The sequence below is a fragment of the Bactrocera tryoni genome, chromosome 1 (genome assembly GCF_016617805.1).
Source record: "Bactrocera tryoni isolate S06 chromosome 1, CSIRO_BtryS06_freeze2, whole genome shotgun sequence".
NCBI classification, from domain to species: Eukaryota; Metazoa; Arthropoda; class Insecta; order Diptera; family Tephritidae; genus Bactrocera; species Bactrocera tryoni.
In genome coordinates this window covers 34,744,465-34,764,832 of record NC_052499.1, presented here as the reverse complement: position 1 = coordinate 34,764,832, position 20,368 = coordinate 34,744,465, and the positions used below count along the sequence as shown (strand labels likewise).

The following is a 20,368-nucleotide window of genomic DNA, read 5'->3' as shown; positions in this document are numbered from 1 at the left end:
AGCACAAATTTTGATTTGAAAGTTTCTAATTACCTCCTGATATAGCAAGAAAATGTACGACACCGTTCTACAAAAATAAAATTAAGTAATTCATATAATACTCGTAATAACCAACGATTACCCTCCTCCCGCCCAACCGACGCCGAGTCATAAAAGGCAAGAGAGTTTTAAGCGGTGCGATCTTAAGCTGCTCAGCTACAGAAAAAAAAATTTCAAAAGCCAAAATTAAGAATTAGATTAAAGTTTATAGTTTTTAAATGTTACTTGTTAAGAAAAGATAAAATAATTTTTTTAATGGTAAAGAGTGAGTCTGTTAGATCAAATGTGCTGGAATGAGAATTGAAATCAAGACATATACGGCGGAATGCTTCGTTTAACTCAAAATTTGTTCTAGAAAATTTCAAAAGTAAGGATCTAAACTGCCTGCTAGAGCGAGCGGGAACGTCAAAATTAATATCAGATAAGAGAGATGGGCTACAGACTGACCCATTCATGAGTTTTACAAGAAATATTATACAAAGCATCCCCCTACGACTAGCGTGTGTCGGGAGATTTATAAGTTTTAAACGGTTAGTGTAAGGGGGAAGATTTAAACTGGAATCCGAATGCAAATGATTTAAGGCAAAAAGTAAAAATTGTTTTTGAACGGACTCTAACTTAACCGAATGGACTTGGTAACTAGGGTTCCAAGCCACAGAAGCATACTCTAATATGGGCCCAACCAGAGATGTAAAAAGAATTTTTGTGGTAAGCGGATCTCTAAATTCTTTAGACCAACGTTTAACAAAACTAAGAGCGCCTTTAGCTTTAAAAACCGTGGTAGATGCGTAAAGATTAAAATTAAGTTTGTGGTCCATAGTTACTCCCAAATCAACAAAACTGCATACTTGCTCCAACCTAAAGTTTTGTATTGCGTATGAAGTAGGGTCTACAGATCTACGTGAAAAGCACATTGTTTTACATTTTTTAAGCCATTGCCATGCCATTGAAGCATGCCATTTCTATCACACCAAGAAACTAGGTTGTTTAAGTCTGTTTGCAACTGACAGCTTTCGCTGTTTGAAGTATATATTTTAAAAAATTTTACATCGTCAGCATATAATAAAACTTTTGAAAACTTAACAACAGATGATATGTCGTTAATAAATAACAAGAACAGAATTGGACCAAGATGGCTACCTTGAGGAACGCCTGAAGGAACATTGATTATGTCAGAAAAAATATCGTTAAATATGACTTGTTGAAATCTATTACTAAGATAAGAAGCAACCTATTTTAGAAATATTGGCTGAAAACCAAGAAGATCAAGTTTATTCAAAAGAATTGAATGGTTTACTTTATCAAAAGCTTTACTAAAATCTGTGTATATAACATCAGTATTCTTATTCTCCCTAAAGCCCGTTGATACATGTGAACAGATTCAAGCAAATTAGTTATTGTAGATTTCCCTTTACGAAAACCGTACTGAAAACAAGAAATTAGTGGAGAGATCCGGAAGGTTATGTCGTCTGTTATAATTGCTTCCAAAAGTTTCGGTATTGCTGACAACTTTGCTATTCCCTATGACCTAAATCCACTCTTATATAAAGGAATTATGAATGACTTTTTCCATATGGAAATAAGCCTTGCATAAGAGATGAATTAAATAGTTTTTTTAGGGGTGGTATATATATTTGGCACATTTCTTAAGAAAGCATGAGGGAATCATATCTGGGCGATATTTATATGATTGTTCTAACATACATGTATTTAGCTGATATAAGACGTCTGCTTCGGAAATGGTACGTGCATTAATGACAGAAATCGGACATAACTAGTGCTGATGCGGAACATTTTTTGGAGATTTTAGAGAGTCATTGGACCTAAGGAATTCAGCGAACATATTAGAAATGGTGTGATTGTCAGACTTATATTTCATAGCGGACGGAAAATTAGAAATCCTGCGTTTAAAGTTGACGAAACCATAAAACAATTTTGGATTACGTATAATATTATTTTATACTTAGTTTATATAATTATTATAACATATATGGTTAAGTTCATCAAATTGTCGACGCAATTTAGAATATTTTGAATAGTTAGCAACTAAACCAGTTTTTTTTAAGTTTAAAAGCACGAAATTTTCTATTTTTTAATTTACATAATTCTTTCGAAAACCATAAATTAGAACTCATTTTTTTGAGTAACAACACACTTCGGAACACATTTTTCAAATATAAAAAAGTTTCATTAAAATGGGAAGCACTAAATTCAATATTGCCACTGTAATCTGGCCAAGTTACTTTAGAAAGTTCGTAATTAATCTTCTTAAAATTAGCTTTCGCAAAGTTGAACGGAAACCAAAGGTCTTGTGTATTGTTATGAGCAAAGTAGGCTATGATTTCGATATTAATTTCCAAAGCAGGATGATACGAGTCCTCTGGCCGAACTAAAGGATCACATCGGACAACAGACAACATTGAAGCGTTATCAACGTAAACCAGATCAAGGAACTTACCAAACTCGTTAAAAATTAAATTAATTTGGTTAAGACCCAACTCCGACATTTCATCTGAGATCTCGTTAAAATATAAGCGAGTACTAATGGGAATGGTGTGATCATCAATAGATTTCCATGATATACACGGTAAATTGAAATCTCCCAAAACAATCATGGAATCGGTATTATTAGCCATTGAGAAAACATTCTTTATTAAAGAAACATGCAGCATATATACAGATATGTCCGAGTGAGGCGGTATATAAGATAGAGTTAAGTAGATATGGCCACTATTAGCGCAAATCCGAATGCACTTAAATTCTATGAAGTCTGCATGTGGAACATCGACTTCTTCAGATGGAATTGAAGAATGAACAGCAAACAAGACACCACCACCTTTTCTGTTCACCCTGTAATCTCTAAAGATTTCGAATTCGCTGTTCAATATCTCATTATCAAAAATGTGCGGCTTTAGCCAAGTTTCTGTGAAAGCAATGATTTTAAAGTTACAATTAATACTATTTAAATACAGATCAGTAAGCTTTGTATTAAGACCTCTAACATTTTCATAATAAATACTAAGCGAATTATTGTTAATCAGTTCAGTTCAACTACAGGGGGCTTATCCCGTTTGTGCTCGAATTCGCGCACAAAGCCCATAGATGGTCAAAATGAGTTGTCATGTACCAATTGAAAATTGTCATGGATACGTCGATCTTAAACGACGAAATATCCCTGTTTTATTTGAAATTAAATTTAGGGATGTCTGTATCAACCGTTTTTAATTTCGACGTGAGATATCTTTTTATAAATTAAAATTGCCTTTTTCCGCGTTATTACAACTAAGTTTTTATTAGCTGACTTGGAGGTATTTGGAGGCGGATCTTGAGAAGATTTCCGCTTACCGTGTTCAGTAACAATTTTCTCTGTGTCCTGAGCAGACGGAACCTTCTCTCCTTGAGGACAAGGGGATGAAAGATTGATGAGGTCAATAGTGGGTGGGGGCATTCTTTTTAAGGAAGATGCAGCGGTATCTTCCAACAGACGGACGTTTACGTTTAGATGAAGGTTTTGGATTCTTTTCTTGCACATTTAGGCATTTAAATTATTGAAACAACGTTTCATAACGCCTAAATTATTCAGTAAGGATTTCAAGCTCACGACCAATCCCCTTGAAACTATTGCGCGCCTGCCTAAAAACTCTAAATAATTCAATTTCTGTTGGTCTGCATTTTAAGCAAGACCAGCGGCAATCCCTTACTATCAAGAATAGAATCCAATATCCTACCTGTCAATGCTGCACATTTAACATGGGCAAGCCCGTCCCAAAGCCAGCAAGAAACAAAGCGTTCGGACTCGCCTTTCACATAGCAGTTCGGAAAATTGCAAGTCATAATGATAACAAAAACAATACAAAGATAAAAAATGTTAAATAATAAAAGTAAAAAGAGCAATGACAAAAATATTTATAACAAATAAATGCAATAAAAATAGTTGATTTGAGATGGACTGTAACACACGAAAAGTAAGAAACTCGCAAACAGCTGTGGACAAAGATGGAAACGAATAAAAACAAGAAAGAAATTTAAGTAAAGTGCTGAACACAATGAGCGCAACACGACATGGCAGCACGACAGTGAACTGAAAATGGCGTCGTGAATTCTACTACATGAACATTTGTAAGAAGGCAGCGACATAACAATGGCCGGCATGTACACAAAACAACGCAGTTGTCAATTTTGTATGTACACAATTTCGTTGTGGCCATACTAATACCTTTCACTTCAATGAAATTTTAATATTTTGTTCAAAGTGAAATTTTTTATGTACATATTTTTGGTTTCATTTATCAATTGTTATTACAAATGATATAATAGAGCTATTTTATGCTTTTATTTGTAAAATAACGTCAAGTTTGTTAGAGCTGTGAATAATTTTGCATTTTACATATTAGTGGCATCACCACTCTACCTCATCTCTCTCCTTCAACTCTACTGTCGTCCTACTGTCGTTGGCAAATATAAAAATATATTGAAGTTAGCGAGAGCGACAACTGTCGGCCTGTAGTCGTGCAGCTGTCAAAATAACTGTGTCTATAAGAACGTGTGTATTTTAATATTTGACAGATGACAATAAAAACACTAACAATTGCACTATTTAAAATGTAGCACAAGACAAATTGAAAATGACTCGGCGAAATAAATGAAAATTAGCCAACACACAATTAAAGTAAATTTCAATTGCTTTAATAGAACAATATAAGTGTGATACCTCTCTTAACGGATTACTTAATTCAGATAATTTCACCAGAAAGTTTTAAATATTATATAAATTAAACAAATTTCTAAGAGCACGAAAGCACAGCTGTACACGAGAAAAGTTGCCAGACTATACATATATTCCCCTAAAATAATTTATAAATTCAGTTCATACCTTGCTCCAAATCTCATATGAAGAATACAGTGGCTTACATATTATTCAATATTTTAAATGTCTCGAACATCATACAAAATGCGAGGTTATCTAATATTCATTTGCACCCGAACATACTTACATAGAACTTCCTTACTTGGTATAATCAATTTATTATGACTCAAAACTTTAAAACAATTACAAAAACACGTGAGTGTCAGTGGGGGGATTTTATAATTAAAATTGCATTAAGTCTAAATCTCTTACTCATTATGCACATGGATGTACATACATATGTACATATGTATGTATGTATGTATGCAGGTCCAAAAAAATTTTCACATTCAAAATAATTTCTTATCTTCAGTACATTAACCCATGCCATATCGACAATTAAGGTCTTTAAGCTTATAATGAAAAGTGGCAATATTCATATTAACAGAGTTGGCGCACCTACAAAGTTAATTGTAAATATTTACACACATACATACATACATATGTATGTATATAGTAATATTGAGCCCCCTAAAATATTTTGTGAATCAAACAACGACTGTGGATTCTAAAGAAATATTGCACACGTGATCAATATTTTTATTGTATCGGCAAATTCCGGACAGAAACAAGAACACGTACTTCACAAATACGTATGTATGTACATACATACATAAATATGAGTACACATTTCATTATTTCAGCGCCAGTACAACATTTATGGAGCAAAATGTGTATTTGTGTGATATACATACATACATATATAGTACTTTATAAATAGAAAAGAATTGCACGCGCTAGGATAGATAAACAAACATTAGTATGCACTGATAAATTGTACACGCTACGTGAAAACACATATGTATGTATGTATGTATATCTACATACATGTGTATGGAAACACGCAAAACAGTGTCAGAAAAAACTACACGAGAGCGGATAGTTAGCAAGTGAGTTGGAGTAATCAGTGTATAGAATTTTATACTCAGTGTACACAACTATATGTATAGGGGAAGATGTACGCACCTACAAACATATGCACAAGTGTATACCAGATTTAACTGCAAATAACCTGATCTCACTAAGTCGATAAATCTAATGACGTCAATGCCAAGTTTATTGAAAGCACTGACGAAGCAACAACTCAAATGGAAATACTTATAAATATTATACATAGACGTACAGTGGATTTAAAAGTAGAAACGCTTTCTCGAAACTGGACAGCTTTAAACAATTAAAAAAAATATTCACAATTTATAGAAGAAAATAGCAATTTCACCATTGATTTATACAACATACATATGTATAAAATACATATGTACATAGTATGTATGTATGTATGTATATATTTAATACAACACTTATCATATGCTTTCAAATCAGGCTTCTTTTGAACTCCTTTAAAGTCATTTTAGAACTAGTTCTCATATTTCATTTAATTAAAACCTCTCTCTTCTGACTATTTAATAAATTTAAATACATGAGAGCTCAACGGCAGCAATCAGAGAAGTGATAAAGTGTTCACAAATTCCACTTTACCACTGTGATATTAGTAAATTGGAGATATGCTGTAGGAAACATCCATATTTATAAAATATGTAATTGAATTATTGGATATACATGCATCATACATACATATGTACATTTTACATATCATTTCAAAAGTTTTCGATTTTACTTTTTGTCCACGGTTTTTGTTGAAGATACCATGTCCCAATTTTAAATATAATACATACTTATGCATGTGTGTATGTATGTACATCCATACATGCGAAAAGACCGTACACTGAAAAAGCAATACTATTTGAACACACAAAAATCCTAATCCACGTCTAGAAACCCATTTTGATAATTTTCAGAAGGATGAAAAATGCCCTCTTATCAGAGCTTCTATCCTTGGAGATCCTTCATTGTAAATACATATATGTACATATACATACTTATGTATGTCTGTACTTTACACAGATATTCTGGAGTGCTGCCGTACTAAAGTGAAAATTTATATACATACATATGTATGTATGTACATATTAATTGCTCTCTTCAATGGAGTCTTTAGTATATGTACATATATAATTGTTAATACCGTATAAGTATACATATGTTTATATACTGTTATTTTGTACTTTGGCCACTTGATTGTCTGCCATTTCGTTTTTTTCCAACAGTTTTAAGTTTTGTAATTCACGTGATATTGTTATTTTCAATTTACGGCCGCAACGTCCAGAGCTTAGTCGTACACCCGTAACGCGTGATGGTGTGTTTAAATATACATATATGCACATACATACATACATATGTACATATGTATAAACGTGAACTTAGATCTGAAATGCGGCTATGTATGCATATTTGTTGCCACCAGTAAAGGCGGAGCATATTGCCATACAAAATTCATTTGCTTATACAGTGGAGAGCACAAGCTTGCATACATAAACAAATGGACATTTATACACACACATACATTTGTGCATAGTATGCGCACGAAGTCGTGATAATCGTAAGCTTGTGCATTTCGAAATTTTCCAAAACATTCCATTATAAAAGTAGTTTTGATATTAGCAAATACATATGTATGTACATACTATATGTATGTACATGTAATTTATCTCAGTACATATTTGTAGTGTATGTAGTAGATATACTTACAGTATGGACGAATTATTGTGAACTGTGCACAATGGGTATAACAAAATATTAATAAACAATTTATTTTTAAGAGTGGGTCGTGCAAATACAAATATTTTTGTACTCTTGCAACCAATTCTTAACGTATGTACGTATCACCTAAAACTAATCGAGGTAGATATAGGGCAATATACATATATACATATGTATGTAGTCATATACATACATATGTATGTATATGTATGTATATAAATGATCAGGGTGACGAGAAAAGTTAAAATCCGGGCGACTGTCTGTCCATTCGTGCAAGCTGTAACTTGAGTAAAAATTAAGACATCTTGATGAAACTTAGTATGCGAGTTTCGCAGATGGGCGTAATCGGACCACTGCCACGCACACAAATCGCCATTAACCGAAAACCTATTAAGTGCCATAACTAAGCAAAAAATTAAGATATAAAACTTATGTATATTTGACACAGGGGATCGCAGTAGCCAGGGGCACCTGTGGATAAAAAGTTTTGAATCGGTTAAAAACCCCGCACACTCCTCATATAACGGTACAGTTCAAAACTACTAAACGCCCGATAAAACTATAAACACATATGCCAGAGACATTACATTTTACCACCGAGATTGTACAGAGAGCTTTATAAGATTCGGTGTGAAAATTGGACGATGGGCGTGTCACCGCCCACTTTTTGCTGACATCCAATATCTCGGATTTCGACCAAACAGACAAAATTTGGTACATGGCATTCTTTTTATATTCCTATATCACGTTGTAAAAATGAGCGAATCCGATCCTCTGGTTGACGCTTTACAACGCAAGGTGCATATTTCCTTGGCTTTGATTCTTGCAAGTTGCAAGAGTATAAAATGTTCGGTTGAAGCCGAAATTAGCCCTTTCTTACTTGTTTTAATTAAAACACATTATGGTTATTATAACATGTTTAATAAATAACGAAAAAATCTGGATATGCAACAAACAGCTGCCTATGAGAGAAACACGGCATTCTAAAGTTATTTAGCATACTTGTAATTTCAAGCAAAAGACGCTCAGGAAAGTGTAACATATTCTTTTTTGCCAAATTATAAACCGCTGTTGCTAACGGGTAAGAGGCGAATAAAATAAGGGTAAACCTAGAGGAAGGACTAAAAATGCGATTTTTGCGAATTAAAAAAAAAACTACTGCATCAATTGTTTTAAAATTTTAAGAGTATATTTATACATATCGTCACCTTAAATGCAAAACAATTGAGTTTCTTATTGATTATGATGCACCACACTATATTACATATGCATGTATGTACATACATATGTATATGTATCTACAAAATTTTCAGTTTCTGCCATCATATACATATGTATGTACATGCATACATGTCACCAAGTTGAAACCAATTCTTTTATTTTTTTTTCGATAAGAAGGCTTTCGGTTTTATACTACCATCTTTTTCTTCTTTAAAAATTCTTTGATCATTTGTCTCCGAGTAATAACGGAAGCAAATTTGAGAAATACCGTTAAAAGAAAAACTAATTGCCTACATAGACTACACTTTATAAGGCTGTAACTAAAAAATAACTGAAATGTCGATTTATAATTATTTAAGTATATTATTTTTATAGTTCTCACTCATCGCAATATATACAAAAAATTAATTTTGTTTTAAATAGATTTAAATGTTTAAAAAGATTTATTTATTTAGATGTAGCATACAGCTAATGTCAAAATAATAGCACCAATATAGTATTTAATTCCATCATTCCATTTTGTTGCAATGCTTCTATATTTTTCAATAACTTTACTGTCCCGTTACTCTCTCAGTAAGTAACAATTTGTTTGTCGAAATAAACGTTGCTTATTTGAAAACCTGTTCAAAAGCATGCATACAGTGGCGCCGTCCAAATAATAGAATCAATAATTTAATTTAAAAAAATCACAAATATTTTTCTAAAATAATTTAAAACAGTAATTCGCCATTGGCATACGTATAGATTATTTTTGAACTGCCGATAAGCACTGAGACAAAATGCGGGAGAACATCATCTCAAAGGTCACAGACCACGAAAAGTCTCTTTTTTAACAAATAAGCAGTTCACCTAGAGTGGACAATTGAAAAGTGGCGTAATATTCTGTGGACAGTGGACTACGGTATTGGACCAATTCACCGTATAAACACCATTATGAATACAATAGAATTCGTCAATATACAGGCGTGAATGGTATTCCTAATAAGGCCTTAAAGATTGCCATTAAGCACAATGCGAGACCATTCACAGACTTGTTTACGCGGTGTTTACAAAAAGTTGTATTCCCAAAAACCTGGAAAAAGTAGAGACTGGTCTTGTTGCAGAAACCAAATGAACCAGCTGGAGAGCCCAGCTCATATCGACCACTCTGTTTGCTGGACACGATGGGCAAGATACTAGAGTGGATAATCTGTGCACGATTAGAGCTGCATTTAGAAAAAGAATATAAGAAAGGTCTGTCCGACAACCAGTATGGATTCCGCAAGCAGAGATCAAACACTGATGGATCAAGAAACTTACCGACATAGCTAACAAGGCAATAGAGGCTACCAGATGGCTATATGGTACAAAGGAATACTGCGCAGTTGTCACGTTTGATGTTAAAAACGCGTTTAACTCGGCATATTGGCCCCATATTATAAGTGCACTAGAACGTAAAGAAACCCCGGCTTACTTGGTTAAGATCATATCCAGCTACCTGTCGGACCGGCTGTTACTGTACGATACGGATGAAGGACAAAAAAAAGTATGCGGCGGAGTTCCACAAGGCTCTGTGTTTGGCCCATTGTTGTGGAATGTGTTGTATAACGGGGTACTGCGTCTTCCACTCCCGAAGCAGGTGCAGATCAACGGGCACGCGGATGATATTGCCATAACCGTAGTGGTAAAATAACTTGGCCAACTTGAAAACCTCTGCAATCATGCAGCGACGACGGTCAAAGACTGGCTCACGACAACAAACCTCCAACTCGCTGGACAAAAAACAGAAGCTGTGCTGATCGCAAGTAGGAAAAAACCCGAAGACATCAAAATAAATATCGACGGTCATGCTATCATGACACAGAAGTCGCAGAAGTATTTAGGAGTACTGATAGACAATAGACTCAGCTATAAGGGGCACATTGAAAAGGCATGTGAGAAAGCAGCACGTGCAACGGCCGCCCTTGCAAGAATAATAGCAAACATTGGTGGACCAAGCCAAAATAGCCGTACGCTATTGGCCAAGGTGAGCCAATCACTACAACAGCAACAGACGTATGCTAGGAAAGCGAAGTCTGCAATGCCGCTCAGTATCATTAGAGTCACATGTGCATTTCGTGCGCTATCCATGGCCATGGAACTCAAAAGAGTATACGACAGGTCTACAAGTTTGAGCAGGCGACTAACGGCTGAAGAACGGAAGGGTGAGAGGCAAACAAGCCTCGATGAGTGGCAAAAAATGATTTTATTAGAGAACATTTTAACAAAATAGTTTATATTTAAGTGTGCTTAAATCGGCTGTTAATAGCAGCAAAATCAATTTCCTACAGGATACCGACCCAAAATACAAATTGTATCTTGTACGTGAAGGGTTGTTATGGAATTAAAAATAACACCATAGGCCCCGGAATCACTAGACATTAATCTTATTCAAAATATCTGAAACTTTTTGGAAAATCGTATTTAAAAACATCGAATTTCATCAAAATAAGGACAAAAAACTGGATCATCGATTTAGTGGTTCAATATATCCGGAAATAATACTAGAAAAAAATATATTTTGATATGCTATATTTAATGTTAAATACACATATCTTGAAATGGATAGAAAAAAAAAACACAAAATTTATTAATTTTAAAGCAAATAAACGTGTCGTTATTGAATAGAACTAGGCGTATGTACATAAACTTTATTGGTCTACTGTATGTATATATGTACATAAGTATGTGCATACATACATAAGTATATGCATAGAGTAGGTTGACTATAAGGTATGGCGTTTTTGATCATAGATTCGGTTTACTCATCATACAGTTGATTATTCGTTTTTTAGTTATTATTTTACATTCATTTAAAAATGTTTATATATATGATATTTTCTTAATATATTAAAAATAGTAGTCACTTGTCTGCCGGAGCATATACATACATACTTATGTATGTACATTAAAATTTATATTCAACACTTCGCCGAATGCACGAACTCTCCTTTTTTATTTTTTGAACTCGGCATATTTACATATTTAACAGTTACTGGAATATGTCAAGTCACTGCTCTTCGTTTTGCAAAATATTTTCACCATAGTCTTTTTCAAAGATTATATTGATAATTTTTTACTCCACAATCACAAGCTCGGTGAGTCAAACTGTGAACATTTTTGTAACTTATTATATAAAAAATCCGGTTTAAGAAAAAGTCACTCTCAAAACTCCTAAAAAAAAATAACGTTGCGACGAAATACGTGTATACGTATGTATGTATGTACATTTTTTTAATGTTGCCGTAGATTTTGCGGTGCTGTAGTCGTTGTAATTGGTTTGTATGCATGTATGTGTGTATGTGTTGATTTTGTAAATTTGATGGCAGATCCAGTTGATTAGTTGTTAAATGTAACACCTTAGTCGTCTACGTTTAATAGCGCTGGTAGGGTATTTAACATCATAAGAATTCAAACAACTATGAATCAACGCCAGCAAATCAGCACCACACACATTCCTACTGCATACCTCCACCTGCATTTTTAATAAATATAACTCGTTCACATTCACACATGCAGGCACAAGTAAAGCACTAATTTAGTCATCTCACAATGAATTGTTAACGCGAAAAAAATTTTATATTAAAGTGTAGAACTCACAATTACTAGAGGAAACTGTTTTCGCGGTTATCTTTACCTCTCTTAAAACTGTATACATACAAGTATGTACTATACATATTCAAATTCAGTGAAAACAGACTCTTTGTTTCAGAAGCTGAGAACTCTAAAATGGATGTACGCATGTTGTAAATATATTAGCACATTTTATATTATCAAAGCACTTGTTTGATATTTTTGATTTTCCACTTCTTATCATAGTCATACTACTATAATGCAACCTCATTGTATTTTCATGAAATTTAGTTTTTGCTTTTTTATAATTAAACAGATTCTAAATATATTAATTGAAATTTACATTCAAAAAAATAACAATTATCATCAGTTCTTACAATTCTTTCGTGATTGAACAATTATTGGAATTTTAAAAATTTTGTTTTCACTTCACACCTTACTGTTGTTGGCAAGATCCCGAAATCGAAAACAACGAGAGGCAATTGAATATCTGATGTGCGAGTAATGCTCACAAAACAACTGCCTCAGCGTGCTACAAACCCCAAGATCTTAACTGTCTCGTTCTGTTCTGCATGTCAAAGTGAAGCCGCGGTGCAGTGTGTTCCACTTTCCTCCGCCCCCGCAATTTTCTAGAATCAGTTCCCTGTTGAATTAATTCCTAATCCAAATAAGTAGTAATTCTTGTCTTTGGTTATAGGAAATTTCGTTTTTATTTATTTGAAGTCGCACAATTGTATTGAAAAATGTGATAAACGCATTATTGGTTGAATGGCTCCCACTGGTACGAAAAATGTAAATTTGAAAAATACACATTTATTTACGCAAATTTATTTTGCAAATGTTTTTAGACATATATTATTATTATTTCATCTGTATATATTTGCACGCTAAAATGTTTCTACTACACTCAGCAACACAACCAACATTATACAGAAAAATAAAAAAAAAATAAAAAAAAATAAAAAAAATTAAAAAATTTTGAAAAGAAGTTCAAGAATTTGAGTTAGAATTTTTATATAAATATGACAAAAATATACATATTAAATCGAATAACAACAACTAATAAATTCATAACAAACCACTAATGAAAAACGGAAAATATTCCATAAAAAAGATGAAGAGAAAAATAAAACTGACATAAACCTATGTACATACATACATATGTACATATGTATATAAGTATTCCAAGCATTTTTCAAAAAGTTCAATCAAAATGAGAATATCTCTAAAATGGAAAATATTATCATTACATCCATTAGACTGATTTCACACACAAAGACTTTTGTCGCCCAAACTTTTTGTAGGCGAGGAAGTCGTTCGTACTCGAGCAACACGCTTTGTGCTCTTATTCATAACATAACGTTCGTTTTCATTTTGAAATTCTTTCTATGGTTGCAATTGCGATCGGTTTCAAATAAATATTTACATAATGTTTAAATAATTGAATTTTATCAACTATTTTATGCATGTACATATGTAATATGCAAATATGGATAATACAAGTATGTATAATAGAAATATTTTAGAAAAGGTTGAATAAATATAAAAATTAGCTAATCAAGAATTTGAGAATGTCATATGAAAGGGAATGCAGAAAATTGTCGGACAGAAGCTGTCGGACTCGCGTCAAGCGTGGGAACGCAATGAGCAAAATCAGAAGAGAACTAACCGTTAATGAGCGACAAAAGTCAACTCTAGTCGTGGAAGCAGTCTTGCGTAGCAGCAAACTTTTTCGTTTCTTCGTCGTCGTCTCGCCTACCGAAAAAAAAACCGGTTTAAGCGACAAAAGAGTCCGAGTGCAAGCCGGCACTAAACAGTCGTATTTACGTTCATATGAATATAGGTATAACTTACGATATAAATGGATAAGTGTAAGTAAATTTGTGATGGCTGGCATTATTACTTCATGAATATCACGTGCTCTTTGCTGGGTATGACTTCGCTCTTTTTTATGGAATTTTTATTGTGTTTCATAACCAATGGCGAATGGTTCGTTTCTAACACCAAGTAAGCTAAAGTTTTATTGACAATTAAATAGCTTTTAAATGCTGTTTTATAAGATATTTTTGCTTAAAATAAGAATCAATTTCTTTTTTACTAAATGAAATGAAGGAACGTTACCACAAATTCTCCATTTATTTGCTTCCGGTAGTTATCAAGAGTGTATTTTAAATAATTTTAACTTTAAGCTATTACAAAACCTGCTTTTCATTGTTATGAACACCATATTTGTGCGCTGTGGACTCCACTAAAAACCAATGACTGAAGATCAAAGACCAAAACAATTCAAAAATTTCTTTTTATTCAAAAGTATGTATGTTCTATGAATACATATGTATGTATTCAATAATATATATTTAATAATTGAAATTAGAAATAAAACAGTTATTTTAACCCATTTTTCATTTTCTATTAATATGTTTCCCAAATAGATTTATTAAAGTTTAACTACAATAGCTTATTAAAAGTTGATAATTTTTGAAACTCGACCTGAACTCAACGTCGATTTTCAAAACTTCAACTAAAGTGCAGTTGGGTATTAGATGAATAATAGGGGCATTGGATGCATACTAAGTACATATTCATAAGCCGACCAAACAGTAGCTATAAAGTCGAAACGTCCGAAAAATACGTATGTATGTACATATTTACGTTTATATGTACATATGTATATTTAAATACCTACATATTTACGCACATATGTATGCATATACTAATAATCTCCATTGTGTAGACAATTTCCTCTTTTTGTTTTGATGTTGTTTAATCTATGACCTTCTAAAGGACACACGTGTGCAATCCATAAACAACTTTCTCAAAATCAACAGGCAAACAACACTAAATGGGTGTCTACTATATAGGCACGGCGGATCTATTCTCTCCATTCACTCTAATTTCTATCTAAACATGTTGATATGGTCACACATATTTATGTATGAATAAGCAGGTGTATATAATATTACATATAAAAAATATATATACACAGATATCTGCATATGTGTAGTTCTAACAATGAGAGACGAAGCGTCTTTTCGCCCACTCATATCGAACTCGAGTGCGGCGTGAATTCAAAATTAAAATCAGACGATAGGTGCCCACTCAGCCAATCAATATGCATATTGGCACAAGTGTATAAACAGACTAAAATTATTTATATATACAAGAATATACTTATGTATTCATATGTATGCGTTGTATACAGTGAAATTCCTCTTAACCAAACACCCATCATAGTAGGGTTATTGTCCGGCTAAGGGAGCTGTCCACAAATGAGGGCGTGGTAAAAACGTATCTTTCTTACAGTTAGAAGTTGCAATTCAGAAAAATATTTCCATTGAATAAAGAGTTTTCCAATAAGATATCATTTCTTAAAAAAAGAAACACACTACTATTAAGGAAATTCAAATTTTTTTTATTTAATGTGAAGTACAATCGATACAGTTAAGTTCTAAATATAACAATATTAAAATGGCCTCCAGGACTTTTTTAGCAGACACTAATTCGATGGACCCAATTTTTTATACTTTTCCACTAAATCAAGTCATTTGTCAACATTGACTTCCCGTCTTGTTGGAACCAGATGTTGTCAAGATCACCCAGTAGTGAATGAATGACCATTATCTATTTCATTAGTTTCCGAAGTGTCATCGCGACAAGATGGGCATGGTTTGCTATGATAATTTTATGTATTGTTCTTAAAAACCACTGCCACAAAACACTATAAGTTGTGCATCATTTTCTTGACACATTTTATGAAATATTGTTCGTTTATCAGCGATTATTTGAAAGAAATATTACCAAAAAATGTTGCCTATCAGGTCATTGGAACGTACTCATGTCAGCATATAGGAACTGGTTTTGTATGAAAATATTAATGACAACGTTGCGTTCATAAAATTTGTCCAGCTCTGATTTAGAATAGAACCGGCACTTTAAATAATTGAAATATCTCAAAAACCATAAGTCACCGATAACTGTATAAATTTATATTCTATATCTGTATCTTAATCTGGGGACATATGTACATACCCATTTCGACCCCGAAATCGGGGGATGTTATTCTAAAATTTACCTATTTGTCCAGTTATGTATGGGAGCTGTCTGGTTATAAAGACTGTTCGTAATGGGGAATTTCACTGTAGTTACATATGTACATATACATATGCACATTTACAAATAAAGACGCAAAAATTTATAGTATTACACTAACATTGTTATAGGAATTCATGAGTCGCGTAACGCAAGTACTGCATTTATATTTTTGTCTATAAATACTACATTTATTAATTTCTTAGTGCACTGAACACTTGGTTGGTAACCACCACTGATAGATTTAGTTCAATACATAAAATTCTATAAAAACACACGATTGCATATATTTACATATAATTGTTATAAATTGAAAGTATTAAATATACAAATTAATGTTAAAGTATTAGTTGTTGTTGTTGTCGCCAGTAACAATGCCAATGATAATGTTATTGACGTGCATATTTTTGTATCTACATACATACATATGTACTTCGGCATTAGTGTTGCCATTGACGTTATTCAATCGCCGTGTATTAACTACCTAACGTCGCTGCCTCGTTTTTGTGTTGGCTAACATGTCAGGTACCTTTCCCGCTATACACGACGATTGACAATGTGAACGCACGACAATAACAAGAACATTTGCGAACCAATGGCGTTCGCGTAACGCAGATCACGTTTGCAATGTCGTGCGTTTAGTTACATTAAACTATTCGATGGAATGAACATGTTTCTTAATTATTTCGCACGTTTTCTTAGCGTATTTACATGTAATTAACGACTGCATGACAACATTTGTTATTAAAGCTGCAGAACAAATATCTTAAGTAATTTGGTAGACTACTCAAAGTGGACGGTCCTTAGCCGGGTAAAAACCTGGGATGTTCCCGGTTACGTAGACCCGACTTGTCTTTTACATAGACAAATTTTAGCATACTTAGCATATCCTTATAACAACATTGGTATTTTGAAATTATGTGTACTTTTTTCTCTAAAGTTTTTGATACTACCAATAATGCACTTATAAATATTGGCATTACAGTTAAACGTGTAATTGTTGTTCTTGTGTTTTTCTCCAAATCAATAAAATATACGATATAATACATAATCATCTTTGATGAATATTATGAATATTCGGTCCGCCATTGCCAATAATAACATTTAAAGTAGTGATTGTACATAACATTCATACACATATCAACAAGTACGAAATATTATTTTATGCTTTGAATGCTTGAATTTTAAATCTTTCTTCTTAAAATTGACGTTTACAATATTTATATCAATTTATATCATATATGTATGTATGTAATCCTTAAGGAAATGTTGAAGTAGATATACATATGTACATACATATATAGAGTTATATTTGTGGATAAGGTGTACATAGAAATTTCTGTTTATTTCAATAATTATAATAACATCATATTTTTGTTTACATGTATGGTCTTAATATTAGATACATAAATTACAAATTAAACTAAATACATTCCTATGATTATCTAAAAGATTACATGGTAATAATTGTTCATACCTACCTTTCATACTTAACCGAATGCGGAGCGTGTCCATTTGTTTCGCTCCAGTACGATTCCATAACTTCGTACTTAATTTTGTTGTTGTGTACTGGTTGCAGTTGAGGTGGAATGGTGGCAATCGTTTTTAGTTGACTGGAGTCTACAGTTGCAAGAGATGAAACAAGCAATATAGTGTTCTGGATATTTTTGGCTGTCTTTGCAATGATGCTGTTTCACGGTAGTCCCTTTTACACTTGCTATTCCCGTTCTTATTAGTTGAGATAACTATAACTGGTACCTTCGACTTCGGTGTGATTAGTTTCAATGAAATTACACGCAGTACTTTTTTATTATTCAATATACATACAAATATATTCTTTCAATAACGGCTTGAAACAAAATATATTTTAAATCTTTCGGTTGTCGAACATTAGAACCAGCATAAACTTTTTAGTTTATAGATTATAAAAAAACGGAATTGTACCTTTTAACGTGTTGGATTGAACACGAAATAGAGAATGGTGCCAAATCCTGGAGCAGGTACAATATTATCACAATATCAACAATTTCCCCATTTCACTTAAATTGCAATCCGCGCTCTTTTTATCAATACAAATGCTTTTTTTGGGTTCGTTTAAATATCCAAAAGTAATTTCTACAACTATAGGCACTTAAATCATAAACTGGGCGCCTTGTGTCTAAAATTACCATAACATACAATTTCTGTACAAATTAATTATTTTGATTTCGGTCTTTTTAATAAATATTACTTTAGTTCACTTTTACTAATTTTGTTATTAATATATGAAGAATCAGATGTTTTGCAACTTTACCAGGCAGGCAATCAATTTGTTTAAAATAAATTTGTGAGCGTTAAAAGCTGTACTACACTGATAAGACTACAGATAACAAACGTATTTTTATATATTCTTATCTCTGAATACACTCACTAATACCAACGTTTCTGGTAAAAGTCGCACATGCACAGCTCTTCAGGTTTATTTGTGTAGGTTTCTTAATCAGTAACGTGGTAATCTTCCAAATACTTTTTATATGTGTTGTTTCACTGCTATTTTTGTATAAAACCACTATACAAATTTATCTTTTCCACAACGAGGCGATATTTATTATTTTCTTTCTTCCTTCATTGGCTACTTTATTCGTCGGTTTTCATTTGAAATTTTCCATTCAAGTAATATAAGGGTAGCAACAATGGCTTGAAAACACTAACTGCGATAGTATAGCGAGTGAACGACACCGCCCGAAATATTTTACTTATTCGTCTTGCTTTTCAACAAGTTAACTTATTTTGCATTTTTTGCTTTACGCTATTCGTTCCCTCTTTCAGTTTTTTACGAAAACCTTGAATCGGCTCTTAGTCGCTGCGCACACAAAATTTAATTTTCAAAAATAAAACGTGAAGAATACTGTTGAAAACGTGATTTTTATAAGATATTTGAGACAGCAAGTAGCATACGAACTTTTTCACTTTACTTTACGTCGTTTCCTCAGTAAAACACTTTTTTTCTATACAAATACATATGTATGTACATATACACGTTTCACAATTTGTCACGTTTGCGAGCACTGTCGAAATTTTCGTTTTATCTTTTTATATTTATTGGCTTTGACTTTTTATTTTTGGACAGTTTTACTTTTTCACTTCGTTTTTTTTCTTTCTCTCTATCTACTTGTCGTGTTTCTTTCCTTAACGAGACAAATATATATTTTCCAATTGGAATTACACCAGTTGCTCAGCATATTATTATATACACGTACATATATACTTTTTTACTCACAACCACTTGCCATGCTATGGAATGTGGAAACTGTAATTTCTTTATATACTCTGCTGTTTTAAATGGAATCTAAATTCACTTTCCACATATACAATTTTAAAAAAGCAAAAATTTTATTGAACACGACTCCGTCTAACTTTGATTCTACTTTTTTCCACTTGCAATGCAGCTATTATATATAATGCGCTCACTTAACGTTCTCCCGTGTGCCACCACAGTCTGAATTCAAATGAATAGGACGGAATTTCTAAAATTAACACGAGACACAACACCGTACAAAATTTTAGCAACGAACGCGACAAAACGCAATGATAGCAACGGCAAATGACTACGTAAGACGAATATATTTTTACACATATGTATGTACTTGTATATACACATTTGGTTATGCTCTGTAGGGAAAGTGAAAAGTGCTTTTTATTTGCCATTTGTAACAACTAAAAGGGAATTTGGGCGCTGAAGACATTCTTTTATGTATCGCCCGGAACACACAGAGTTCGACATACTGCAAGTGATATCTGTCGAATATTAAAATACACACGTTCTTATGGCCACAATAACTGTGTCCTTAGGACGTGTGTATTTTAATATTTGACAGATGTCGCTTGCAGTCTGTCGCGCTCTATGTGTTCCGGGAGTCAGTCCATGTTCATTCCCAAAAT

At 32.9% G+C, this 20,368-nt stretch overlaps 1 protein-coding gene across 1 annotated transcript in view; it reads right to left on the bottom strand.

Moving 5' to 3' along the window:
- Nucleotides 1-20,006, bottom strand: part of LOC120767077 (transcription factor cwo) — a 30,198-nt gene extending 10,192 nt beyond the window's left edge. Inside the window, exon 1 of the mRNA XM_040092940.1 lies at nucleotides 17,929-20,006. Coding sequence (XP_039948874.1) covers nucleotides 17,929-17,987 — 59 coding nt within the window. The 5' untranslated portion in view covers nucleotides 17,988-20,006. The remainder of the gene's footprint in view (nucleotides 1-17,928) is intronic.
- Nucleotides 20,007-20,368: the final 362 nt, after the last annotated feature.